Raw genomic sequence first — 25,511 nt, 5'->3', positions numbered from 1 at the left:
AAGCCCCCAGCTCCGACACACGTCTTGCTGAAGCCAAGGCCAACAGTGTGACGGTCTTCCTCGTAACAAATTTTACGTCCACCTCCTGTAACGGCTCAAACTGGACCGATTGGAGGAAATGTCGAGATCCCAAGGTGCCGTGGGATGCACAAAGGGAGGTTGGATGTGCAAAACACCTTTCAAGAACGTCTGGACCTCCAGGAAAGAAGCCAACTGATTCTGAAAGAAAATGGACAAGGCCGAAATCTGGACTTTTATGAAGCCCAGACGTAGGCCCACATCCACTCCTGCTTGTAGAAAAAGCAGGAAACGTCCTAGATGGAATTCCACCGCAGAAAATTTTCTGCTCTCACACCAAGAGACTTATTTCTTCCAGATACGATGGTAATGCTTAGACGTTACCCCCTTCCTGGCTTGGATCATAGTCTGGATAACCTTGTTAGGGTTCCCTCTCCTGGCTAGAATCAGCCGTTCAACTTCCATGCCATCAAATGCAGCCACGGTAAGTCCTGATAGACGAACGGGCCCTGTTGCAGAAGATCCTCGCAAAGAGGTAGAGGCCACGGATCTTCAAGGAGCATCTCCAGAAGGTCCGCGTGCCAGGCCCTTCTTGGCCAGTCCGGAGCAATTAGAATTGCTTGAACCTTTTCCCTTTTTATGCTCTTTAGAATTCTTGGGATCAGAGGAAGTGGAGGAAACACGTACACCATCTGATAGACCCATGGAATCGCCAGGGCATCCACCGCCACCGGGTCTCTTGATCTGGAACAATAGCGCTTGAGCTTCTTGTTGAGACGAGAGGCCATCATGTCGATCTGTGGATATCCCCATTGACTTGTCAAGCACCTGAACACCTCCGGGTGAAGGCCCCACTCTCCAGGGTACAGGTTGTGTCTGCTGAGGAAGTCTGCTTCCCAGTTGTCTACTCCCAGAATGAAGACCAAGGCCACAGCGTTTCTCTCTGCCCAGAGGAGAATTCTTGACGACTCTGACATTGCTGCTCTGCTTTTCGTTCCGCCCTGTCGTTTTATGTACGTTACTGCCGTTACATTGTCCAACTGGACCTGAATGGCCCGATCTTGAAGAATATGTGAGGCCTGCAGAAGGGCGTTGTATACGGCCCTAAATTCCAGAATGTTGATTGGAAGGATGGCTTCATGACTGGACCATCTTCCCTGAAACTGCACCCCCTGAGTGACTGCTCCCCAACCTCGGAGGCTTGCGTCTGTAGCTAGCAGAATCCAGTTCTGAATTCCGAACCTCCGACGAGGTGAGAAGTCTGTAGCCACCACAGAAGGGATAGCCTGGCTTTTGGCGAGAGACGGATCCTCTGGTGCATGTGAAGATACGATGCGGACCATTTGTCCAACAGATCTAGCTGGAAGGGTCTTCCGTGAAACCTACCGTATTGAAGAACCTCGTAAGAGGCCACCATTTTCCACAGAAGGTGAATGCATAGATGCACCGATATCCGGGTTGGCTTCAGGACATCCCGAACCATCGACTGGATTACTAATGCCTTTTCCAACGGAAGGAACACCTTCTGCGACTCCGTATCCAGTATCATTCCCAGGAATGGGAGCCTCCGTGTTGGCTCCAGGTGAGACTTTGGAAGGTTCAGAATCCACCCATGATCCTGGAGAAGTTTGATCGAGAGCGCAATGCTGTCCAGCAACCTTTCCCTGGACGGTGCTTTTATCAGGAGATCATCCAGGTACGGAATTATGTTCACTCCCTGTTTTCAGAGTAAAAACATCTCTGCCATCACATTGGTGAACACCCTCGGTGCCGCTGAGAGACCAAATGGCAGGGCCTGGAACTGGTAGTGACAGTACTGCAGTGCAAACCGTAGATAAGCCTGATGAGGCGGCCAGATCGAAATGTGAAGGTACGCATCCTTGATATCCAAAGACACTAGGAATTCCACCTCCTCCAGACCTGAGATCACCGCTCTCAGAGACTCCATCTTGAATTTGAACACTCGTAAGTACGGGTTCAACGACTTGAGGGTCAAAATTGGTCTTACCGAACCGTCCGGATTCAGAACTACAAACAAGTTGGAATAGTACCCCTTGTTTAGCTAATGAGGTGGAACTGGAACAATGACGAGAGTCTGTACTAGTTTTTGGATGGCATGTTGTAAAGTTATACTTGCCTCTAGTGAAACTGGCAAGCCTGATTTGAAGAATCTGTGAGGTGGGAGCTCTTGGAACTCCAGTCTGTAGCCCATGTAAATAAGATTTATGACCCAGGGATCCTGGCACGAATTTGACCAGATCTGACTGAAGAATTGTCAGGTCCACCGTACTGAAGTCTTTGAGGAAGCAGAGCCTGAGCTCTGTTCGAGTACCTGCTGTTGCTGGTTTGTGTCGTTTACCTCTTGCGCCGCTGGAGGACGTAGAAGCACCTCTGGATTTGCCCTTGAACTTGGCCATCCGAAAGGACTGTAACTTAGAAGCTGAATAAGTCTTCTTGGTTGGGGGGCTGTGGAAGGAAGATACGTAGACTTACCAGCAGTAGCTGTGGAGATCCATTTGTCTAATTCATCTCTGATCAAGGCCTCTCCTGTGAATGGTAGGCCTTTCCTGAAATCCGCGTCAGCAGTCCACTGGCGTAGCCACAAACCCCTGCGCGCAGACACTGCCATAGCGGTGGTGCATGCGTTAAGCACGCCTATTTCCTTTATGGCTTCTACCATAAAGTTTGCAGAGTCCTGTATATGCTGCAGGAGTAAGACAACAACCCCACTAGATAAGGAATCTAACCCCTCAATTAGGTTACCTGACCATTTAGCAATGGCTTTAGAGATCCACACACATGCTATAGTGGGTCTTTGGGCCACCCCAGCAGCTGTGTACAATGATTTGAGTGTAGTCTCAATTTTACGATCAGCCGTGTCTTTCAGGGAGGCTGCACCAGGAACAGGCAATACAATTTTACGTGACAGCCTAGAGACTGATGCGTAAACTATGGGTGGATTTTCCCATTTTTTCCTATCCTCCAGAGGAAAAGGAAAAGATGAGAGCAACCTTTTAGGAATCTAAAACATCACAGGATTAACTCATGGTTCTTCGAACAGGGAATTCAATTCCTTTGACGCAGGAAAAGTGACTGAGGCTCCTTTTTTACATTAAAATAAGATTTGTCACACTCATCGTATACCTTATCAGGAATATGCAGAACATCTCTGAAAGCCTCTATAAGAGCCTCTATTCCCTGTGACAGAATAAGCTCACTTGCAGGCTCTTGTGGTAGTGCATTTATATCTTTGTGCATTTTCAAACGCACCACCGGCAGGTGCAGATTCTCAGAGTATGGCCTCCTGCAGAAGCATCTGTGCATCTTTGGACACAATAGGTTTAGGCACCAGGAAGGGAGGGTCACCTGCAGAGCAATATGATTTTACCCGGGCGTGTGCTTTTTTTTTGCTTTGCTTACAATCATGAATTAGGCCCAGAAGTGGGAGACATAGACCCAGGCCTTAGCACACTTCCACAAAATGGAACCAGCATGCCTTCATTTTGTGAACTGGTCTCACTGACAACCCCAAACAGCTGCAAACTGCCATTAACATCTGCAGCCACAATGCGTGGAAGGACGCAGGCCCAGAACTGCACATGCGCCGTACGGTTCCTGCTCAAGTTCAATTTTCCTAACATAGAAAATAGGATTTTGGTACTTACCAGGTAAATCCTTTTCTTTGAATCCATAGGGGGCACTGGAGTACTCTTGGGATATGGACGGCTTCCGCAGGAAACAAGGCACTTAATATTTAAATTTAGAACTCTCCACCCCTCCATATCCCCGAGTACCTGAGTGTTTTTTACTGAGCCGAACAGGAACTATAGAGAGGTTGACAATGGAGAATTACATATAACATAACGGACAACAACAAAGTTGACACATAACGGTACTGACAACTAAACAGTTGACACCATAACCGATAGAACCTTATAATTTGAACCAGTCGGTGAAAATGTGTTACCATAAGATCCCCTCAGCTTAATACAAACCAGGTAAAACTGCTCTGGGTGGGCGTCCAGTGCCCCCTATGGATTCAAAGAAAAGGATTTACCTGGTAAGTACCAAAATCCTATTATCTTTTTCATCCACTAGGGGTCACTGGAGTACTCTTGGGACGTACCAAAGCTTCCCCCGTGGGCGGGAGAGCTGTTTGACACCTGTAACACTAGGCGGCCAAAGCTAGATGCTGATGCCGCAAACGTATCAAACTTGTAAAAGCGCACAAACGTGTGCACTGAAGACCATGTAGCCGCACGGCAAAGCTGCGTCGTAGAAGCTCCCCGACCAGCTGGCCATGAAGTTCCCACAGAACCTGTGGGATGAGCTATTACTGATGTAGGCGACTGTAACCTAGCCTTAAGGTAAGCCTGACGTATAGTCAGTTTTATCCATGTGGATAAGGTCTGCTGAGAAGCTGGCCAACCCCACTTGGCAGCATCATAGAGAACAAACAACGTATCCGTATTACGAACTGTAGACGTTCGGGACACAAACGCGTAATGCGCGTACCACATTCAGAGTTCCAGAATGTGCTGTCAACACAGGAACTACTATTGGTTGATTGATGTGAAAAGATGACACTACCTTTGGTAAAAAAGCGGGATTCGTCCGAAGTTCCGCTCTGTCATCAGGAAACACCAAATACGGTGGCTTGCATGACAAGGCACCCAAATCTGAAACACGCCTTGCCGAAGCTAAGGCTAGAAGAAAAAATTGTTTTCCAAGTGAGAAACTTTATATCCACTTGCTGTAAGGGTTCAAAATATTAAGACTGTAATAAATGTAAAACCAGATTCAAGTCCCATGGCGCTGTAGGTGGAATGACTGGAGGCTGTACTCTGAGGACACCTTGTAGAAAAGCGTGTACCGTCGGCAATAGAGCCAGTCGTCTTTGAAAATAAATTGACAACGCAGATACCTGCACCTTTAGTGTAGATAAACGCAGTCCTCCATCTAACCCCGTCTGCAAAAATAACAAAAGACGGGATAACTTGAAAGATGATGTCGGAAAACTTCCGAGCTTCACACCAACCTATATAGGCACACCAAATTCTGTAATAATGAGCTGCCGTAACCGGCTTCCTAGCTCGTAACATGGTGGTATAACAGATACTGTAATGCCCTCTCTTCTTAAGAGGGCGGTCTCAACAGCCACCCCGTCAAACGCAGCCGCGCTAAATCGGGGTAAAAGAACAGACCCTGTTGTAACAGGTCTGGACGTAGTAGGAGCGGGCAAGAATCGTCTGCGAGTAGTCCGCGGAGATCCGAGAACCAAGCTCTCCGAGACCAATGAGGCATCACTAGTATGACTGTGACAGACTCTCTTGATCCGTTTTAGCAACTGAGAGAGCAGCGGAAAACGGTGGAAACAGATACACGAGGCTGTACGGCCACGCGATTGTGAGAGCATCCACCGCCACTGCCCTTGGATCTCTCGTTCTGGACACATACTGGGGCGTTTGTAATTGTGGCGAGGTGCCATCAGGTCCACCTGAGGGTAACCCCACCTGTGGACCAACATGTGAAACACCTCTGGATTTAATGCCCAGTCTCCTGGATGAAAATCCAGACGGTTGAGATCATCCGCCTCGCAGTTGTCCACTCCCGGAATGAACCCAGTCGACAATATCACCTGGTGGTATTCTGGGCAATTGAGGATTCGAGCTACTTCCCGAATTGCCATGCGGCTTCTCGTTCCTCCCTGGTTGTTGATGTATGCGACTGCCGTCGCGTTGTCTGACTGCACTTGGACAGTCTGAGAGCGAAGCATGTAGTGCATTGTAAATTGCACGGAGTTCCAGGACATTTATAGACAGCAATCTGTCGTGATCCGCCTAGAGACTCTGTCGCTGACCATTTTAAACTACAACTCCCCAACTTCTGAGACTCTCGCCCAGAGTAGAGACACCGTCGCCCCTGGCGACAACCTCACCCTGTGGGGAATCTGCCTATGCGAGGGCGACCACTGCTGTTGAAATGGACGCGAGTGAAAACCTCCGAACTGAAGCGCTTCGAAAGCCACCACCATTGTTCCTAATAGGCGAATACACAAATGTACCGATAGTGTGCATGGCTTGAGCACTAATTGTACCAGATGGCGTATAATCTGTACTTTCTGGTGTAGTAGGTAAATTCTTTGATTTACCGTATTTGGAATCATACCTAGGAATTGAAGTAGTTGAGACGGAATTAGATGCGATTTCTTGAAGTTGACACTGCAATCGTGGTGTACGTTAGCAGCGCAAGTAGGAAGAGCATCTGTCGAGACGGAGCTCTTACGAGCAGATCGTCTAAGTACGGAACGATTGTCACTGCCAGAGATCTGAAATGAGCTATCATCACAAACATCCCTTTGGTGAATACCCGAGGCGCTGACGAGAGGCCAAACGGTAGAGCCTGAAACTGTTAATGGTTGTGGCGTATTGCAAAACGCAAGAACCTCTGATGAGGTGACCAAACCGGAATGTGTAAGTACGCATCCCGGAGATCAAACGCAATCATGCAATCTTGTGGCTCCAAATCTGCAAATACTGACCGCAGAAATTCCATCTTCAATCTGTAGTAAGTGACTTACTGATTGAGACTGTGACGGAGCCCTCCGGCTTCGGTACCACAAACAGACGTGAATAATAACCCTAACCTTGTTGGTGTACCAGGCCTGGAATTAAAAACTGCTGAATCCAGCAGAGACTGAATGGCAACCTGCCAAAACGCCTTCTTGTCGTCCGACAGAGGCAGTCCTGTCTTGAAAAAACGCAGTGGCGGGAGACAGCTTTCTTTTAACACTAAATAGCGGATAAATCCGTCAGTGGATGTCTGGAATCCCGGCAAATGCGCTCCCACAATTGGAAATCCGAAATGGCCTGGGAGCCCGTCAAGCCACTGGCTTGTTGGTGACTTTAGCGCCCTGGCGTTACAAGGCGTGGCTGTACCACAGCCTTGACAGGACTGACGTCTAAAGGATTTGAACGCCGGACCAGAGTATTTCCGTCTTGGTACCGGTGGAGGCAATGGCAGGAAACTAGACTGTGTCCCCACTTCCCCCCCTGCCTTGGCCTGAGAAATGCATTTGTCAATTTTAGGACAAAACAACTTCTGGCCACCGTATTCTTTTGACCTCTGACTCCGCTTGCGAAGAACGCAGCCAGAGAACTTGTCGTGCTGTAACTAGCGACGATGAAAAGCGAGAAGCGAGCTACCAGCCGGCAGCAGAAGCTGTACATAGCTACTTAGCAGCTTCTCAAATTTGATTAACGATAACTATAACGTGATCGTCATTGTTTCCATACAAAGAGCGCCTTAGTGACCCAAATCTATCTTACGTCTGAAGGGTCTTTAAGGTTTGACACAGACGAATCCACCAATGGCGGATTCTCCAATGTAGATGTCACTGTGTGGAAACGGGTAAATAGACTTAAATCTGTGAGGTACAGAACGGGTTATTCGCTTCTTTCTACTAACATCTTAGTAAGATATCCTAAATAAGAAGCCCATTGGAGATCTCTGTCGTTTAGTAAATACGACTGATTATATGTTAGAGGCTCCTTAGTCTCTGTAAACTTCAGAGACTGACGCACTGGTCATTATCAATGTCTGGGCTGTCAAAAAAACCGCACTGACTGCTGGTCTAATGTGCCCTCCTCACCTTATTTAACGCCGTGAGGTTTGGCATAGAATTGTCAGACTGCAACATAGCAGAAACGGTTAAATTATAAGACCAATTAAATTAATACCCTGTTACCCAAAGTGAAGTTGGACTTTTGCAACGGCTGAGACTCCTCCGTTAGATTTGGCGGTCTTCTCCGAGACTCGGATCTTGCCGCTCGTGTCGAACGGTGGCCAATTCTAATTGCAACCCAGCCATTACATTTGCGTAACATAGGAATGAAACCGGGTTCCGGAGTGGAAACCTACAAAACATACGGAACATGTGGTAGATTCATGTACAGACATTGCAGTAAAACTTCCTTTTTAGTCTTTGCTGGTGCCGTACTCATTATGTAGACAGACAACCCAATAAACAAAGACAGAGACTTGCACGACTGAGTAAAAGTGTTACTTAAGGTGTGTAATATACATATATATATGGCAGAAGTGCATTCACATGGCCAGCCTATATAAAACCTGAAGCAAAAAAATAAGAATTTACTTACCGATAATTCTATTTCTCATAGTCCGTAGTGGATGCTGGGAACTCCGTAATGACCATGGGAATAGCGGCTCCGCAGGAGACTGGGCACAAAAGTAAAGCTTTAGGACTACCTGGTGTGCACTGGCTCCCCCCCCTATGACCCTCCTCCAAGCCTCAGTTAGGATACTGTGCCCGGACGAGCGTACACAATAAGGAAGGATTTATGAATCCCGGGTAAGACTCATACCAGCCACACCGATCACACCGTACAACCTGTGATCTGAATCCAGTTAACAGCATGATAACAGAGGAGCCTCTGGAAAGATGGCTCACAACCACAATAACCCGATTTTTGTAACAATAACTATGTACAAGTATTGCAGACAATCCGCACTTGGGATGGGCGCCCAGCATCCACTACGGACTATGAGAAATAGAATTATCGGTAAGTAAATTCTTATTTTCTCTGACGTCCTAGTGGATGCTGGGAACTCCGTAAGGACCATGGGGATTATACCAAAGCTCCCAAACGGGCGGGAGAGTGCGGATGACTCTGCAGCACCGAATGAGAGAACTCCAGGTCCTCCTCAGCCAGGGTATCAAATTTCTAGAATTTAGCAAACGTGTTTGCCCCTGACCAAGTAGCTGCTCGGCAAAGTTGTAAAGCCGAGACCCCTCGGGCAGCCGCCCAAGATGAGCCCCTTTCCGTGTGGAATGGGCTTTTACAGATTTTGGCTGTGGCAGGCCTGCCACAGAATGTGCAAGCTGAATTGTGCTACAAATCCAACGAGCAATAGTCTGCTTAGAAGCAGAAGCACCCAGCTTGTTGGGTGCATACAGGATAAACAGCGAGTCAGATTTTCTGACTCCAGCCGTCCTGGAAACATATTTTCAGGGCCCTGACTACGTCCAGCAACTTGGAGTCCTCCAAGTCCCTAGTAGCCGCAGGTACCACAATAGGCTGGTTCACGTGAAACGCTGAAAACACCTTAGGGAGAAATTGAGGATGAGTCCTCAATTCCGCCCTGTCTGGAAGATCAGATAAGGGCCTTTACAGGATAAAGCCCCCAATTCTGACACGCGCCTGGCCGAGGCCAGGGCCAACAACATGACCACTTTCCATGTGAGATATTTTAACTCCACAGACTCAAGTGGTTCAAACCAATGTGACTTTAGGAACCCCAAAACTACATTGAGATCCCAAGGTGCCACTGGAGGCACAAAAGGAGGCTGTATATGCAGTACCCCTTTTACAAAACGTCTGAACTTCAGGAACTGAAGTTAGTTCTTTCTGGAAGAAAATTGACAGGGCCGAAATTTGAACCTTAATGGACCCCAATTTTAGGCACATAGACACTCCTGTTTACAGGAAATGCAGGAATCGACCTAGTTGAAAATTCCTCCATCGGGGCCTTACTGGCCTCGCACCCCGCAACATATTTTCGCCAAATGCGGTGATAATGCTTTGCCGTTACATCCTTCCTGGCTTGATCAGGGTAGGGATGACTTCATCCGGAATGCCTTTTTCCTTCAGGATCCGGCGTTCAACCGCCCTGCCGTTAAACGCAGCCGCGGTAAGTCTCGGAATAGACAGGGTCCTTGCTGGAGCAGGTCCCTTCTTAGAGGTAGAGGCCACGGTTCCTCCGTGAGCATCTCTTGAAGTTCCGGGTACCAAGTCCTTCTTGGCCAATCCGGAGCCACGAGTATAGTTCTTACTCCCCTCCGTCTTATAATTCTCAGTACTTTTGGTATGAGAGGAAGAGGAGGGAACACATACACTGACTGGTACACCCACGGTGTTACCAGATCGTCCACAGCTATTGCCTGAGGGTCCCTTGACCTGGCGCAATACCTGTCCAATTTTTTGTTTAGGCGGGACGCCATCATGTCCACCTTTGGTTTTTCCCAATGGTTTACAATCATGTGGAAGACTTCTGGGTGAAGTCCCCACTCTCCCGGGTGGAGGCCGTGCCTGCTGAGGAAGTCTGCTTCCCAGTTGTCCACTCCTGGAATGAATACTGCTGACAGTGCTATCCCATGATTTTCCGCCCAGCGAAGAATCCTTGCAGCTTCTGCCATTGACTGCTTCTTGTGCCACCCTGTCTGTTTACATGGGTGACTGCCGTGATGTTGTCCGACTGGATCAACACCGGCTGACCTTGAAGCAGAGGTCTTGCTAAGCTGAGAGCATTGTAAATGGCCCTTAGCTCCAGGATATTTATGTGAAATGATGTCTCCAGGCTTGACCATAAGCCCTGGAAATTTTTTCCCTGTGTGACTGCTCCCCAGCCTCGCAGGCTGGCATCCGTGGTCACCAGGACCCAGTCCTGAATGCCGACTCTGCGGCCCTCTAGAAGATGAGCACTCTGCAACCACCACAGGAGGGACACCCTTGTCCTTGGTGACCGGGTTATCCGCTGATGCATCTTAAGATGCGACCCGGACCATTTGTCCAGCAGGTCCCACTGGAAAGTTCTTGCGTGGAATCTGCCGAATGGCTTTGCTTCGTAGGAAGCTACCATTTTTCCCAGAACCCTTGTGCATTGATGCACTGAGACTTGGCTCGGTTTTAGGAGGTTCCTGACTAGCTCGGATAACTCCCTGGCTCTCTCCTCCGGGAGAAACACCTTTTTCTGAACTGTGTCCAGAATCATCCCTAGGAACAGAAGACGAGTCGTCGGAACCAGCTGCGATTTTGGAATATTGAGAATCCAATCGTGCTGTCGCAACACTACCTGAGATAGTGCTACACCGACCTCCAACTGTTCCCAGGATCTTACCCTTATCAGGAGATCGTCCAAGTAAGGGATAACTAAAACTCCCTTCCTTCAAAGGAGTATCATCATTTCGGCCATTACCTTGGTAAAGACCCGGGGTGCCGTGGACCATCCAAACGGCAGCGTCTGAAACTGATAGTGACAGTTCTGTACCACCAACCTGAGGTACCCTTGGTGAGAAGGGTAAATTTGGACATGAAGGTAAGCATCATTGATGTCCAGAGACACCATGTAGTCCCCTTCTCTTGAATTTGAACCTCTGTATGTAAGTGTTCAAAGATTTTAGATTTAAAATCGGTCTCACCGAGCCGTCCGGCTTCGGTACCACAACAGTGTGGAGTAATACCCCTTTCCCTGTTGCAGGAGGGGTACCTTAATTATCACCTGCTGGGAATACAGTTTGTAAATGGCTTCCAACACTGCCTCCCTGTCTGCTTGTAAAGCCCCAGCGTCATGCTGAGGGCTTGGCAGAGGCGGGAGAGGGCTTCTGTTCCTGGGAACTGGCTGATTTCTGCAGCCGTTTCCCTCTCCCTCTGTCACGGGGCAGAAATGAGGAACCTTTTGCCCACGTGCCCTTATGGGAACGAAAGGACTGCGCCTGATAATACGGCGTCTTACGTTGAGAGGCGACCTGGGGTAAAAACGTGGATTTCCCAGCTGTTGCCGTGGCCACCAGGTCTGAAAGACCGACCCCAAATAACTCCTTTATAAGGCAATACTTCCATATGCCATTTGGAATCCACATCACCTGACCACTGTCGTGTCCATAACCCTCTTCTGACAGAAATGGACAGCGCACTTACTCTTGATGCCAGTCGGCAAATATCCCGCTGTGCATCACCCATATATAGAAATGCATCTTTTAAATGCTCTACAGGCAATAATATACTGTCCCTATCTAGGGTATCAATATTTTAAGTCAGGGAATCCGACCACGCCAACCCAGCACTGCACATCCAGGCAGAGGCGATTGCTGGTCGCAGTATAACACCAGTATGTGTGTAAATACATTTTAGGATACCCTCCTGCTTTCTATCAGCAGGATCCTTAAGGGCGGCCATCTCAGGAGAGGGTAGAGCCCTTGTTTTGACAAGCGTGTGAGCGCTTTATCCCCCCTAGGGGGTGTTTCCCAACGCACCCTAACCTCTGGCGGGAAAGGATATATGCCAATAACTTTTTAGAAATTATCAGTTTTTTTATCGGGGGAAACCCACGCTTCATCACACACCTCATTTAATTTCTCAGATTCAGGAAAACTACAGGTAGTTTTTCCTCACTGCACATAATACCCCTATTGGTGGTACTCGTATTATCAGAAATGTGTAAAACATTTTCCATTGCCTCAATCATGTAACGTGTGGCCCTACTGGAAGTCATATTTGTCTCTTCACCGTCGACACTGGAGTCAGTATCCGTGTCGGCGTCTGTATTTGCCATCTGAGGTAACGGGCGCTTTAGAGCCCCTGACGGTCTATGAGACGCCTGGACAGGCACAAGCTGAGTAGCCGGCTGTCTCATGTCAACCACTGTCTTTTGTAAAGAGCTGACACTGTCATGTAATTCCTTCCAGCAGTTCATCCACTCAGGTGTCGACCCCCTAGGGGGTGACATCCCTATTACAGGCAATTTGCTCCGCCTCCACATCATTTTCCTTCTCATACATGTCGACACAAACGTACCGACACACAGCACACACACAGGGAATGCTCTGATAGAGGACAGGACCCCACTAGCCCTTTGGGGAGACAGAGGGAGAGTTTGCCAGCACACACCAGAGCGCTATATATATATACAGGGATAACCTTATATAAGTGTTTTTCCCCTTATAGCTGCTGTATTGTTTATACTGCGCCTAATTAGTGCCCCCCTCTCTTTTTTAACCCTTTCTGTAGTGTAGTGACTGCAGGGGAGAGCCAGGGAGCTTCCCTCCAACGGAGCTGTGAGGGAAAATGGCGCCAGTGTGCTGAGGAGATAGGCTCCGCCCCCTTCTCGGCGGCCTTTTCTCCCGTTTTTCAGTGTAATCTGGCAGGGGTTAAAATTCATCCATATAGCCCTGGGGGCTATATGTGATGTATTTTCGCCAGCCAAGGTGTTTTTATTGCTGCTCAGGGCGCCCCCCCCTAGCGCCCTGCACCCTCAGTGACCGAAGTGTGAAGTGTGCTGAGGAGCAATGGCGCACAGCTGCAGTGCTGTGCGCTACCTTGGTGAAGACAGGATGTCTTCTGCCGCCGATTTTCCGGACCTCTTCTTGCTTCTGGCTCTGTAAGGGGGCCAGCGGCGCGGCTCTGGGACCGGACTCCATGGCTGGGCCTGTGTTCGATCCCTCTGGAGCTAATGGTGTCCAGTAGCCTAAGAAGCCCAATCCACTCTGCACGCAGGTGAGTTCGCTTCTTCTCCCCTTAGTCCCTCGATGCAGTGAGCCTGTTGCCAGCAGGTCTCACTGAAAATAAAAAACCTAAAACTAAACTTTTCACTAAGCAGCTCAGGAGAGCCCCTAGTGTGCACCCTTCTCGTTCGGGCACAAAAATCTAACTGAGGCTTGGAGGAGGGTCATAGGGGGAGGAGCCAGTGCACACCAGGTAGTCCTAAAGCTTTACTTTTGTGCCCAGTCTCCTGCGGAGCCGCTTTTCCCATGGTCCTTACGGAGTTCCCAGCATCCACTAGGACGTCAGAGAAATAAGAATTTACTCACCGGTAATTCTATTTCTCGTAGTCCGTAGTGGATGCTGGGACTCCGTAAGGACCATGGGGAATAGCGGCTCCGCAGGAGACTGGGCACAACTAAAAGAAAGCTTTAGACTACTGGTGTGCACTGGCTCCTCCCACTATGACCCTCCTCCAGACTTCAGTTAGGATACTGTGCCCGGAAGAGCTGACACAATAAGGAAGGATTTTGAATCCCGGGTAAGACTCATACCAGCCACACCAATCACACCATATAACTCGTGATACAATACCCAGTTAACAGTATGATAACAACTGAGCCTCTCAACAGATGGCTCAACCATAACCCTTTAGTTAAACAATAACTATATACAAGTATTGCAGACAATCCGCACTTGGGATGGGCGCCCAGCATCCACTACGGACTACGAGAAATAGATTTACCGGGGAGTAAATTCTTATTTTCTCTGACGTCCTAAGTGGATGCTGGGACTCCGTAAGGACCATGAGGATTATACCAAAGCTCCCAAACGGGCGGGAGAGTGCGGATGACTCTGCAGCACCGAATGGGCAAACTCTAGGTCCTCCTCAGCCAGGGTGTCAAACTTGTAGAATTTAGCAAATGTGTTTGACCCCGACCAAGTAGCTGCTCGGCAAAGTTGTAGAGCCGAGACCCCTCGGGCAGCCGCCCAAGAAGAGCCCACCTTCCTCGTGGAATGGGCTTTTACTGATTTAGGATGCGGCAGTCCAGCCGCAGAATGTGCAAGCTGAATCGTACTACAGATCCAGCGAGCAATAGTCTGCTTTGAAGCAGGTGCACCCAACTTGTTGGGCGCATACAGGATAAATAGCGAGTCAGTCTTTCTGACTCCAGCTGTCCTGGAAACATAAATTTTCAGGGCCCTGACTACGTCCAACAACTTGGAAGCCTCCAAGTCTTTAGTAGCCGCAGGCACCACGATAGGTTGGTTCAGATGAAAGGCTGATACCACCTTTGGGAGAAATTGGGGACGAGTCCTCAATTCTGCCCTATCCATATGGAAAATCAGATAAGGGCTTTTACATGACAAAGCCGCCAATTCTGATACACGCCTGGCCGAAGCCAAGGCCAACAACATGACCACTTTCCACGTGAGATATTTCAATTCCACGGTCTTAAGTGGCTCAAACCAATGTGACTTTAGGAAATCCAACACCACGTTGAGATCCCAAGGTGCCACTGGAGGCACAAAAGGGGGCTGAATATGCAGCACTCCCTTAACAAAAGTTTGAACTTCAGGTAGTGAAGCCAGTTCTCTCTGGAAGAAAATCGATAGAGCCGAAATCTGGACCTTAATGGAACCCAATTTTAGGCCCATAGTCACCCCTGACTGTAGAAAGTGCAGGAAACGGCCCAGCTGAAATTCTTCCGTTGGGGCCTTCCTGGCCTCACACCACGCAACATATTTACGCCATATGCGGTGATAATGGTTTGCCGTTACTTCTTTCCTAGCTTTAATCAGCGTAGGAATGACTTCCTCCGGAATGCCCTTTTCCTTCAGGATCCGGTGTTCAACCGCCATGCCGTCAAACGCAGCCGCGGTAAGTCTTGGAACAGACAGGGCCCCTGCTGTAGCAGGTCCTGTCTGAGCGGCAGAGGCCATGGGTCCTCTGAGATCATTTCTTGAAGTTCCGGGTACCAAGCTCTTCTTGGCCAATACGGAACAATGAGTATAGTTCTTACTCCTCTTCTCCTTATTATCCTCAGTACCTTTGGTATGAGAGGAAGAGGAGGGAACACATAAACCGACCGGTACACCCACGGTGTCACTAGAGCGTCCACAGCTATCGCCTGCGGGTCTCTTGACCTGGCGCAATACTTTTCTAGCTTTTTGTTGAGGCGGGACGCCATCATGTCCACCTGTGGCCTTTCCCAACGTTTTACAATCATTTGGAAGACTTCTGGATGAAGTCCCCACTCTCCCGGGTGGAGGTCGTGCCTGTTGAGGAAGTCTGCTTCCCAGTTGTCCACTCCCGGAATGAACACTGCTGACAGTGCTAATACGTGATTTTCCGCCCATCGGAGAATCCTTGTGGCTTCTGCCATCGCCGTCCTGCTTCTCGTGCCGCCCTGTCGGTTTACATGGGCGACCGCCGTGATGTTGTCTGACTGGATCAGTACCGGCTGGTTTTGAAGCAGGGGTTTTGCCTGACTTAGGGCATTGTAAATGGCCCTTAGTTCCAGAATATTTATGTGCAGGGAAGTCTCCTGACTTGACCATAGTCCTTGGAAGTTTCTTCCCTGTGTGACTGCCCCCCAGCCTCGAAGGCTGGCATCCGTGGTCACCAGGACCCAGTCCTGTATGCCGAATCTGCGGCCCTCTTGAAGATGAGCACTCTGCAGCCACCACAGCAGAGACACCCTTGTCCTTGGAGACAGGGTTATCAGCCGATGCATCTGAAGATGCGATCCGGACCACTTGTCCAACAGGTCCCACTGAAAGGTTCTTGCATGGAACCTGCCAAATGGAATTGCTTCGTAGGAAGCTACCATCTTTCCCAGGATCCGCGTGCAGTGATGCACCGACACCTGTTTTGGTTTTAGGAGGCCTCTGACTAGAGATGACAGCTCCTTGGCCTTCTCCTCCGGGAGAAACACTTTTTTCTGTTCTGTGTCCAGAACCATTCCCAGGAACAGTAGACGTGTCGTAGGGACCAGCTGTGACTTTGGAATATTTAGAATCCAGCCGTGCTGTTGTAGCACCTCCCGAGATAGTGCTACCCCGACCAACAACTGCTCCCTGGACCTCGCCTTTATCAGGAGATCGTCCAAGTACGGGATAATTAAAACTCCCTTCTTTCGAAGGAGTATCATCATTTCGGCAATTACCTTGGTAAAGACCCTCGGAGCCGTAGATAGACCGAATGGCAACGTCTGGAATTGGTAATGACAATCCTGTACCACAAATCTGAGGTACTCCTGGTGAGGATGGTAAATGGGGACATGCAGGTAAGCATCCTTGATGTCCAGTGATACCATGTAATCCCCCTCGTCCAGGCTTGCAATAACCGCCCTGAGCGATTCCATCTTGAACTTGAATTTTTTTATATATGTGTTCAAGGATTTCAAATTTAAAATGGGTCTCACCGAACCGTCCGGTTTCGGTACCACAAACATTGTGGAATAGTAACCCCGTCCTTGTTGAAGTAGGGGCACCTTTACTTTCACCTGTTGTGAATACAGCTTGTGAATTGCCTGTAACACTGCCTCCCTGCCTGAGGGAGTGGTTGGTAAGGCAGATTTGAGGAAACGGCGGGGGGGAGACGTCTCGAATTCCAGCTTGTACCCCTGAGATACTACTTGAAAGATCCAGGGATCCACCCGTGAGCGAGCCCACTGATTGCTGAAATATTTGAGACGGGCCCCCACCGTACCTGGCTCCGCCTGTGGAGCCCCAGTGTCATGCTGTGGACTTAGAGGAAGCGGGGGAGGACTTTTGCTCCTGGGAACTGGCTGTATGCTGCAGCTTTTTCCCTCTACCTCTGCCTCTGGGCAGAAAGGACGCGCCCTTAACCCGCTTGCCCCTATTGGGCCGAAAGGACTGTACCTGATAATACGGTGCTTTCTTTGGCTGTGAGGGAACATGGGGTAAAAATGTAGACTTCCCAGCTGTTGCTGTGGAAACGAGATCAGAGAGACCATCCCCGAACAACTCCTCACCCTTATAAGGCAAAACTTCCATGTGCCTTTTAGAATCTGCATCTCCTGTCCACTGCCGAGTCCATAACCCTCTCCTGGCAGAAATGGACATTGCACTAATTTTAGATGCCAGCCGGCAAATATCCCTCTGTGCATCCCTCATGTATAAAAGTGCGTCTTTAATATGCTCTTCGGTTAGCAATATAGTGTCCCTGTCTAGGGTATCAATATTTTCCGACAGGGAATCTGACCACGCAGCTGCAGCACTGCACATCCATGCTGAAGCAATAGCTGGTCTCAGTATAACACCTGTGTGTGTGTATATATAGACTTCAGGATAGCCTCCTGCTTTCTATCAGCAGATTCCTTCAGGGCGGCCGTATCCGGAGACGGTAGTGCCACCTTCTTTGACAAGCGTGTGTGCGCTTTATCCACCCTAGGGGATGTTTCCCAACGTGCCCTATCCTCTGGCGGGAAAGGGTACGCCATTAGTAACCTCTTAGAAATTACCAGTTTCTTATCAGGGGAAGCCCACGCTTCTTCACACACTTCATTTAACTCCTCAGATGGAGGAAAAGCTACTGGTAATTTTTTCTCTCCAAACATAATACCCTTTTTTGTGGTACCGGGGGTAACATCAGAAATGTGCAACACATTTTTCATTGCCTCAATCATGTAACGTGTGGCCCTACTGGAAGTTACATTAGTCTCATCGTCGTCGACACTGGAGTCAGTATCCGTGTCGACATCTGTGTCTGCCATCTGAGGTAGCGGGCGTTTTAGAGCCCCTGATGGCTTTTGAGACGCCTGGGCAGGCACAGGCTGAGAAGCCGGCTGTCCCACATTTGGTATGTCGTCAAACCTTTTATGCAAGGAGTCGACACTGTCGCGTAATTCCTTCCACAGCACCATCCACTCAGGTGTCGACCCCGCAGGGGGTGACATCACATTTATCGGCATCTGCTCCGCCTCCACATAAGCCTCCTCATCAAACATGTCGACACAGCCGTACCGACACACCGCATACACACAGGGAATGCTCTGACAGAGGACAGGACCCCACAAAGCCCTTTGGGGAGACGGAGAGAGAGTATGCCAGCACACACCAGAGCGCTATATAACACAGGGATCCCACTATCAATGAGTGTTTTCCCTTATAGCTGCTTATTTTATATATACTGCGCCTAAATTTAGTGCCCCCCCTCTCTTTTTTACCCTTATGTAGCTTGACAACTGCAGGGGAGAGCCAGGGAGCGTCCTTCCAGCGGAGCTGTGAGGGAAAAATGGCGCCAGTGTGCTGAGGGAGATGGCCCCGCCCCTTTTCCGGCGGACTTCTCCCGCTTTTTCTGGAATTCTGGCAGGGGTATTTTTACACCTATATAGCCTTCCTGACTATATATGGTGTAGATTTGCCAGCCAAGGTGTCTTATATTGCCCTCAGGGCGCCCCCCCCCCCAGCGCCCTGCACCCATCAGTGACCGGAGTGTGAGGTGTGCATGAGGAGCAATGGCGCACAGCTGCAGTGCTGTGCGCTACCTTGTTGAAGACAGAAGTCTTCTGCCGCCGATTTTCAGGAACACTTCTTGCTTCTGGCTCTGTAAGGGGGCCGGCGGCGCGGCTCCGGGACCTAACAGCGAGGTCGGGTCCTGTGGTCGTTCCCTCTGGAGCTAATGGTGTCCAGTAGCCTAAGAAGCCCAAGCTACCACCAGCTCGGTAGGTTCGCTTCTTCTCCCCTTAGTCCCTCGTCGCAGTGAGTCTGTTGCCAGCAGATCTCACTGTAAAATAAAAAACCTAAAATATACTTTCTTTCTAGGAGCTCAGGAGAGCCCCTAGTGTGCATCCAGCTCAGCCGGGCACAAGATTCTAACTGAAGTCTGGAGGAGGGTCATAGTGGGAGGAGCCAGTGCACACCAGTAGTCTAAAGCTTTCTTTTAGTTGTGCCAAGTCTCCTGCGGAGCCGCTATTCCCCATGGTCCTTACGGAGTCCCAGCATCCACTTAGGACGTCAGAGAAATTCCCACTAACACCCCTGCGCCTCCGGTGGAGTAGAGATGTAGGACAGGAACGTTCTGGAATTAGAAACAGGAAGAAAACATGAAGCATGGTTAAAATGGCCCCCATGCCATGCTTACACTGATAATCACAGTACAGGTTACAATACATGCCTCCAGTGTTAATATAGGCTCAATAGTCTATTATACAGTGATAATCACAGGCAGGTTACAATACATGCCTCCTGACTGCAGATTAATATAGGCTCTCTATTAATACCACCTATAGATATGGCAGCCTGTCATACAGGCTATTCTTCCCCTTTATGTAATCAGCCATGTCTACCCCCCCCCCCCTCCTTCCCCCTGTACTCCCTGTAGCGCTGTGTCTCAGCGGGGAGCGTTGCCGGGAAGCTCTTTGCAGGGAGGCGAGGGACACTTATTGCAGAGCAGCGGAGGTCGGATGGCCGGAGCGGCGCGTAGCGGCTTCCGGCGTCGCTAGCCGAGCTGCGGCGGTTCCCCTCTCAGCGCTGGCATCTTGCAATACAGCGCTGACGGAGCGTCTGGGGCGGCCGGACTGAGTCTAAGTGTGGGAACTCCACACAAGCCTTGTTAGTGCTGTGAGCACAGAAAAAACACTGAGGTACTCGGGGATATGGAGGGGTGGAGAGTTCTAAATTTAAATATTCAGTGCCCTGTTTCCTGCGGAAGCCGTCCATATCCCAAGAGTACTCCAGTGACCCCTAGTGGATGAAAAAGAAATACTGTATTAACATCGATCCTGCTTTCATCCATGAATGAGGCCCTTAGCCCAGGAGAAGTCTCCAAAATAAGAGCCTGGGAAATTTGCAGGAGGGATAAATTGTTGTTGGTCCTACACAATGTCCACATGCCACATGATAGGTTGGCCAATGCCTTAACTGACCATTGCCAAATAGCTTACCTCAATGATTCATCAGGCTTTCTTTACAGCACAACAGCCCAGTGAGTGCCTCCTGAGGTAGTATGGGGCCACAGGTGAATTGTAGTTTTGTGCTGCAATCTGGTTTTAAGAACACACTTCAGTTTTACTTTATCATCCAAAGTATGCCAAATTTAGATTTAAAGGTGCTGCACACCACTAGGCCTCCATTAGGGTCAGCTTTGTGACATCCCCAGTGTCCCTCACACGGATGAAAGAAAAAATGCTATTTTTATGCTTACATTAAAATTCTCTATGCAGAGTCCATTAGGTAACATGGCATGGTTGCCCTTTATGCTCTGGTTCTCAGTTAGAATTATAGTCCCTGCTTTGGATGAAGGATGTCTTCCTATCTCTTTGTTCTGTCCTTAGAGCTTTGCTGGAACAATACTAAGCTACTCAGAGGACTTGAGGAGCTTGTGCAGGTTATTCAAATTCATTGACACGGAAGACAAACATTATTGGTTTGATTTTTAAAAGTGCCCAAGCTCCTGCAGCACACTCTAAACCCCAGTGTTTCCAGTGAACCTCAAAAGACTGAGAGAAGAAGATATAACCGAAGTATAAAAAAAAAAAACCCCAATTTTAACCACTTCCCATAGCGGCATAGCCTCTTCTGATTTACATCCCCATTTATAGTCAATTTGTTGTCCTTTCAATAATATAAATGTTTTAATTAGTTCTAGTTAGAGGTATATACTTAACCTATATCTTAGAATTTGTCCTTCTCCTGATTACCTTTGAAAAAGTACAAATATAAACCTTTATTTGTATACCAAAAGCTGTATTTTTAACACTCCAGTGATAGATCTATATCCTAGCACTATAAAACAGGATGAACAGCAGATAACTGGCCAAATCAAATACAAAGTATAAGGTTTATGTAGTAGTCTGGCCATCTCTAACTTGTGGAAAGTAGCTGAATGCCTCTTTAATATGCAAGCACAAGAAAACTGCTTAATAATGTTTCCAAACCTGTCTTGGGGGCTGAGGACCAACTTGGCCTGGTCCTTGCATTCCAGGCATAGGTCCTCTGGGTGCTGGGCCAGGAACAGGGCCCCTTGTCTCCATGGCTCGAGGTTCCATTGCTCTGGGATCCCTGCCACCTAAAAGGAAAAGTAGAATATACAAAAAGATTAATGCAGGAGTGTCAACGAGCCCTCCTTTCAACTTTGTCACCACACAAACCGAAAATATAGCATCCCCATTACATATGGTGGCAAGTGGATGTCTACACAACTACACCATCATGTTCAAATGATCTTACCTCGTGCATCTAAAGGAGATCCTCGTGGATCTATTAGGGGTGCACCCCTGGATTCAACCATCATAGGCCGAGGTGGTTCCCCCATTGGCCCACCTCTATTTTGAAGAGGTGCAGGGCCTCGATCATGGTGGATGGGTGGACCACCTTGCAAAGGTGGTGGCATGTACCCACGGCTATATGGAGGAAAAAAAAAAATAGATTACAAGACCACACATGCAGATTGGTGTAGAGTTTACTGCACTCATTTTGAGGCTAAGATTTAAAAATAGAATTTTAAACTGACCCCCAATTAGTTTAGCTTTCGGTAGATTATTCACACATGCATACATTTCATACAGACTGATAGAGCAGTAAAAGATATGGGGAAAAGGACAAGTTAGTGTAAGGTAGTGGAACTGGCTTGTCTTATCTAGTGGACAAGATATGAGACATTGAGTCAAATGAACTCTGAAACAGTGCTGCATAAGAAACGCAAGAAAGAATAGTTAAAATATTAAACAAAGCAGTTTATTCCATTTACTTAGGTGGTTGCTCTTCACTTGTCACTGTAAGTAGAGTTCCTCCTCGTGGGTCATTGGGTCCATCTCCAAGAAGACCACGGGGTGGGACATTAGCATTTGGAGGGCCACGCTGTACAGGAGCGCGAGGATCAGGAATAGGAACTGCATTTTGGATGAAATAGATTTATAAAAATCATTGTGAATAGCAGATAGTTGCACATATATGTATTTTATCTATTCTATGGAATATTTGTCTCAGTAATTTATAATGCAAAAACCTAAAATAAAATGACATTTATAAATTGACCCTGGTATTTCTCCAAACAGTAGGCAGGAACAGATAACCACCAATAACTCGTACTTTCAGGATATTCACAGCACAAGTGATAACTGGTTTCCAGATAAGAGATCCTATGATATAATAGAATATAATCTAAACATAATTATTAGAAGATCACCGTTTACGTATGCTTTATAAACTTCATCTGAAATGGTTAGACTGTATCTGCATGTGATAACACAATGAACATTGTTAAAGTAAGAAACTGGTGTACGGTTAGCAGTTTCTTGCAGCTCAACAAACCACCCACTATTTTGGCATGTTTTGCAAATTTAGTATTAGTAGAGCTGGCGGCTTTTTAAAGCACTGTTTTTACCAGTCTGACATCATCATCTGGCTTGGCTCTTTTCCTTACTACATTCAGTGCACTCAATGTATACTGCCCCTTCCTGTATCACTTAACTCATTAAGGGGTATTAAGTAATAACATAATTATAAATACAATTTAATTCTGACAACATATTAAGCACATAGCGTAATCGTTAAAGTTTTATGATGCTTGCTCAATGCAAGAAGTATCTTACACTCACAAGAAATGTTTTATTTTTATTTTTTAAAAGTAAGACAGCTGTTAGATGTACATTTGCTGATTATCTTTAGCGATAGAGGTATTTACTAATTTTGAGGTACTCTGCCGGTTGTGCCGAATATTGATAATTTTTGTTTCCTTCTTTCCCATAAATAATTTGTCATATTTAGAAAATAGTTCATATCACAAGAACATACAGAAATATAATATATATATAAAAAAAAAAAGAAAAAAAAAAAAGAAGGAAATTTATGGTAAGAACTTACCTTTGTTAAATCTCTTTCTGCGAGGTACACTGAATCCACAGGAAATAACATTGGGTTGTAGAGTTGGATCTTGATCCGAGGCACCAATAGGCTAAAGCTTTGATTGATCCCAGGATGCCTTGACCCGCCTCCAGGCACTGGAGCTCAGTTTTGTTAACCAGTCCAATGCAGTAGCAGGTAAAAGACGATAACAGTAAGTAGCCACAGATAAACACATTCTCACGACAGAAGGTACCAATGGCTAATGCCATACAAACCCAAAGAAGCTAAGTGCGTCAGGGTGGGCACCCTGTGGAATCCAGTGTATCGCGCAGAAAGATTTAACAAAAGGCAAGTCTTACCATAAATCTCCCTTTCTGCAGCGGGGTACACTGGTATTCCACAGGGAATAACATCGGGGATGTCCGAACGCAGTTACTCATGGGAGTGGACGCACTGTAGCGGGCACAAGAACCCGGCATCCAAAGGAAGCATCCTAGGAGGCGGGAGTATCAAAGGCATAGAACCTAATGAACGTGTGCACTGAGGACCACGTAGCCGCCTTGCACAGTAGTTCTGACGGACGCGCCACAGCGGGCCGCCCAAGAAGGTCCAACAGACAGAGTAGAATGGGCATTGATAGTAGCAGGAGCTGGAAGTCCAGCCTCCACATAAGCTTGTGCAATCACCATTCTAATCCATCTGGCCAAGGTTTGCTTATTTGCAGGCCAGCCACGTTTGTGAAAACCAAAAAGAACAAAAAATCAGATCTCCTAAGTGAGGCAGTTCTCTTCACATAGATAAGGAGAGCCCGTACCACATCCAAAGACTGCTCATTGGAGGACAAATCAGGAGAGATAAAGGCCGGAACCACAATCTCTTGGCTAAGGTGGAAAGAGGACACCACCATAGGTAGATAACCAGGGCGAGTTCTAAGAACCGCACATCATGGTGAAAAATCAGAAAAGGAGACCTACAGGATAAGGCACCCAAATCTGAAACTCTTCTAGCAGAGGCAATAGCCAGCAAAAACAAGACTAAGCGTAAGGCTTTTAAGGTCCACAGACTCAAGAGGTTCAATCGGAGACTCTTGTAGGGCATCCAGAACAACCGACAAATCCTAAGGAGCCACAGGAGGAACATAGGGTATTTTATGGATTAAACCTCCCTGAGTGAAGGTATGTACGTCAGGCAGTCTCGCAATTATTCTCTGAAACCACAACGATACGGCAGATATATGAACCTTGAGGGAGGCCAGACGAAGGCCTGAGTCAAGGCCCTGTTGCAGAAATGCCAAAAGTTTGGCAGTACTGAACTTGTATGCATCAAAATTCTAAGCCGGACACCAGGTGAAGTAAGAACTCCAGACTCTATAATAAATCACAGCCGAAGCCGATTTGTGGGCTTTCAACATCGTCTGAATGACCGCCTCAGGAAAAAAAAAAAAAGTTTGGTTCTCAGGACTGAAGCTTCAAGAGCCACGCCGTCAAAGCCAGTCGGGCCAAATCCTGGTATACACAGGGGTCCTGAACGAGGAGGTCTGGGCGTTGAGGAAGTAGAAGAGGACGCTCTATCGAGAGACCCTACAGGTCTGAGAACCAATGCCGCCTGGGCCACGCATTGCTCCTTCTTGCTTGAACTTCCGAATTACCCTGGGCAGGAGTGACACCGGAGGGAACACGTATGGCAGCCGAAAGTTTTATGGAATTGCCACTGCGTCCAAACACACTGCCTGAGGATCCATTGTCCGAAGACCGGAAGCTTGTGATTGTATTGAAGCGCCATCAGGTCTACATCTGGTAGACCCTGATTGTCCACTAGGAGTTGAAATACTTCTGGATGAAGGCTCCACTCTCAGGCGTGTATGTCTTGACGACTGAGGAACTTAGCTTCCCAGTTGAGGACACCCGGAATGAACACTGCCGATATGGCTGGCAGATGGCGTTCCACCCATCAAAGAATATTTTGCCATGTGGCTTCGAGAGCCGCCTTGATGATTTATATATGCCACCGTGGTGGCGTTGTCCGACTGCACTTGAACAGGTCTGTTCTGTACCAGAGGAAGGGCCAGTTCCAAAGCATTGAACACCGCCCGCAACTCCAGAATATTAATCTAGAGGAGAGATTCCTCCGTGGTCCACCGACCCTGAAGAGTGTGTTGCTACAACACCGTGCCCCAACACCGCAGACTGGCATTCGTCGTCAGAAGGACCCAGTTGGAGATCCAGAAGGGACTACCTTGCTCAGTTGTTGGTCCTGTAGCCACTAGCTCAGTGACAGACAAACTTCCGGAATCAAGGAGATCATGTGAGATCTGATCCGGTGAGGCAGGCTGTCCCACTTGGAGAGGATTAACCTCTGCAGAGGGTGGGAATTAAATTGAGCGTACTCTACCATGTCGAA

The 25,511-nt window shown here is 48.0% G+C and overlaps 1 protein-coding gene across 3 annotated transcripts in view; it reads right to left on the bottom strand.

Moving 5' to 3' along the window:
* The window catches only part of CSTF2 (cleavage stimulation factor subunit 2), a 265,759-nt gene that overhangs the window by 40,723 nt on the left and 199,525 nt on the right, over positions 1 to 25,511 (bottom strand). For all 3 annotated transcript variants that reach the window (XM_063936957.1, XM_063936958.1, XM_063936959.1), the window contains 3 exons: positions 22,015 to 22,156; positions 21,495 to 21,667; positions 21,203 to 21,333 (listed from right to left, as the gene is read on the bottom strand). In XM_063936957.1, the coding sequence (XP_063793027.1) occupies positions 21,203 to 21,333; positions 21,495 to 21,667; positions 22,015 to 22,156 (446 nt within the window). The remainder of the gene's footprint in view (positions 1 to 21,202; positions 21,334 to 21,494; positions 21,668 to 22,014; positions 22,157 to 25,511) is intronic.

The sequence above is a fragment of the Pseudophryne corroboree genome, chromosome 8, assembly GCF_028390025.1.
Source record: "Pseudophryne corroboree isolate aPseCor3 chromosome 8, aPseCor3.hap2, whole genome shotgun sequence".
In the NCBI taxonomy this organism is placed as follows: Eukaryota; Metazoa; Chordata; class Amphibia; order Anura; family Myobatrachidae; genus Pseudophryne; species Pseudophryne corroboree.
This window is presented reverse-complemented; position numbering and strand designations above follow the sequence as displayed.